This window comes from Stegastes partitus, unplaced genomic scaffold (genome assembly GCF_000690725.1).
Source record: "Stegastes partitus isolate 25-593 unplaced genomic scaffold, Stegastes_partitus-1.0.2 Scaffold823, whole genome shotgun sequence".
Lineage (NCBI taxonomy): Eukaryota > Metazoa > Chordata > Actinopteri > Pomacentridae > Stegastes > Stegastes partitus.
Genome location: NW_007578554.1, coordinates 318,425 through 319,726, shown reverse-complemented (window position 1 = coordinate 319,726; position 1,302 = coordinate 318,425). Strand labels below are relative to the sequence as shown.

Here is a 1,302-nt window from a genome sequence, read left to right as displayed (position 1 = left end):
TTTCCCCACCGATCTCCACACTGAGAAGTTCTTCCTTCAGTGTTTCTGGTCAGAGTCCCTCCAGCAGAGCCGTCGTCCTCCTCACAGCTCAGAGAAACAGAGTCTCCTTTAAAAAACTGAGACCTGCTGGGACTCACGTTCAGCTTCAGCTGGTTTGTTCTGCAGCACATCAGTGAGAGCAGAACTAAAGAGAAATGGGTTGAACATGAAACAGAGTTATTCACAGAATACTGCAGCTCACTGCTCACAGAAATGTCTCCTGTTCAGGATGACGCAGTTAGAAAGGCAGAACTCAAACATAAAGACAGAAGCTGATTTCTTAAATCATCTATTTGACCAAACAGACACTAAAGTGTGTCTCTACATACGATAGATGTCTGAGTGTTCCTCTGAACTAAAGTCCTGCTGCTGCCAGACTTATTCTGAACATCCTTCACTACTTTTAGCAGGTTTGTCTCGTCGCTGCAACGTGTCCTAAAACCTGAAGGAAATGTTTCTCGTCTCGTGTTTGAGTTTCAACAGGTGCTATGTAGATGAAGATGTGACTTCTACACAACTTTACTATAAAACTAGTGATTTAAAATGAGTGTAAGCTGCTGAGAGTATCGAGTAGCAGCAGCAGTCGTATAAAGCAGACACACACCAGTGTCCACGTTATGGCTTTAAGAGCTTTACAGTCTATTTGTGCCCAGTTTCCTTGTTCACATGGTTAAAGTTCCTCTGCAGATCTCTCAGGTGTCCTCCTCATCATCAGTAAACGTAGCTGGTAGTAAAGTAAGACAGAGACTCTACTTACAGAGCAGACATCGGACAGACGTTTCCTCCATCGTGCTACTGAGCTGCTGGAGGGATGCTCTTTCTTTTAATGTGACACCACATAAAGCCCGCCCTCTTCCTCTGTCTGAGCTCTGTTCTGCTGTTTCTACTCAACCACTGCTGGACTTTCTTTTCTTTCTTATATTCAGTAAAAACACAAATAACTTCCTGTTATGTCTCAACACCATCACATGAAGACAAGAACAGCAAGGAAACAGAAAGTATTTACAGCTTTGGCTAAAAGACTATAACATGTAGCTATAAGCAGTGTTTTACTCTCATCTGATGCTGTTGTTTCTATCCTGTATCTGATGGTTAAAGTCCCGTCACTGCCAGCAGACGTTCCTCAGCTGGTTCTCAGATGGAACATCAGGCCTTCAGCACAAACTTTATTCTGGTTTAACAAACCAGAGTTTTGTTAACGAACAAATAGATGTCCTGTTTTATTGGCATCATCCTCCGTGTTGATCATCTCTCAGATGACTG

General features: G+C 42.9%; 1 protein-coding gene across 1 annotated transcript in view; it reads left to right on the top strand.

Moving 5' to 3' along the window:
* The first annotated feature begins 705 nt into the window (after nt 1–705).
* Nucleotides 706–1,302, top strand: part of LOC103365277 (neural cell adhesion molecule 2-like) — an 8,859-nt gene continuing 8,262 nt past the window's right edge. The window contains exon 1 of the mRNA XM_008292682.1: nt 706–766. Within this exon, the coding sequence (XP_008290904.1) occupies nt 706–766 (61 nt within the window). The remainder of the gene's footprint in view (nt 767–1,302) is intronic.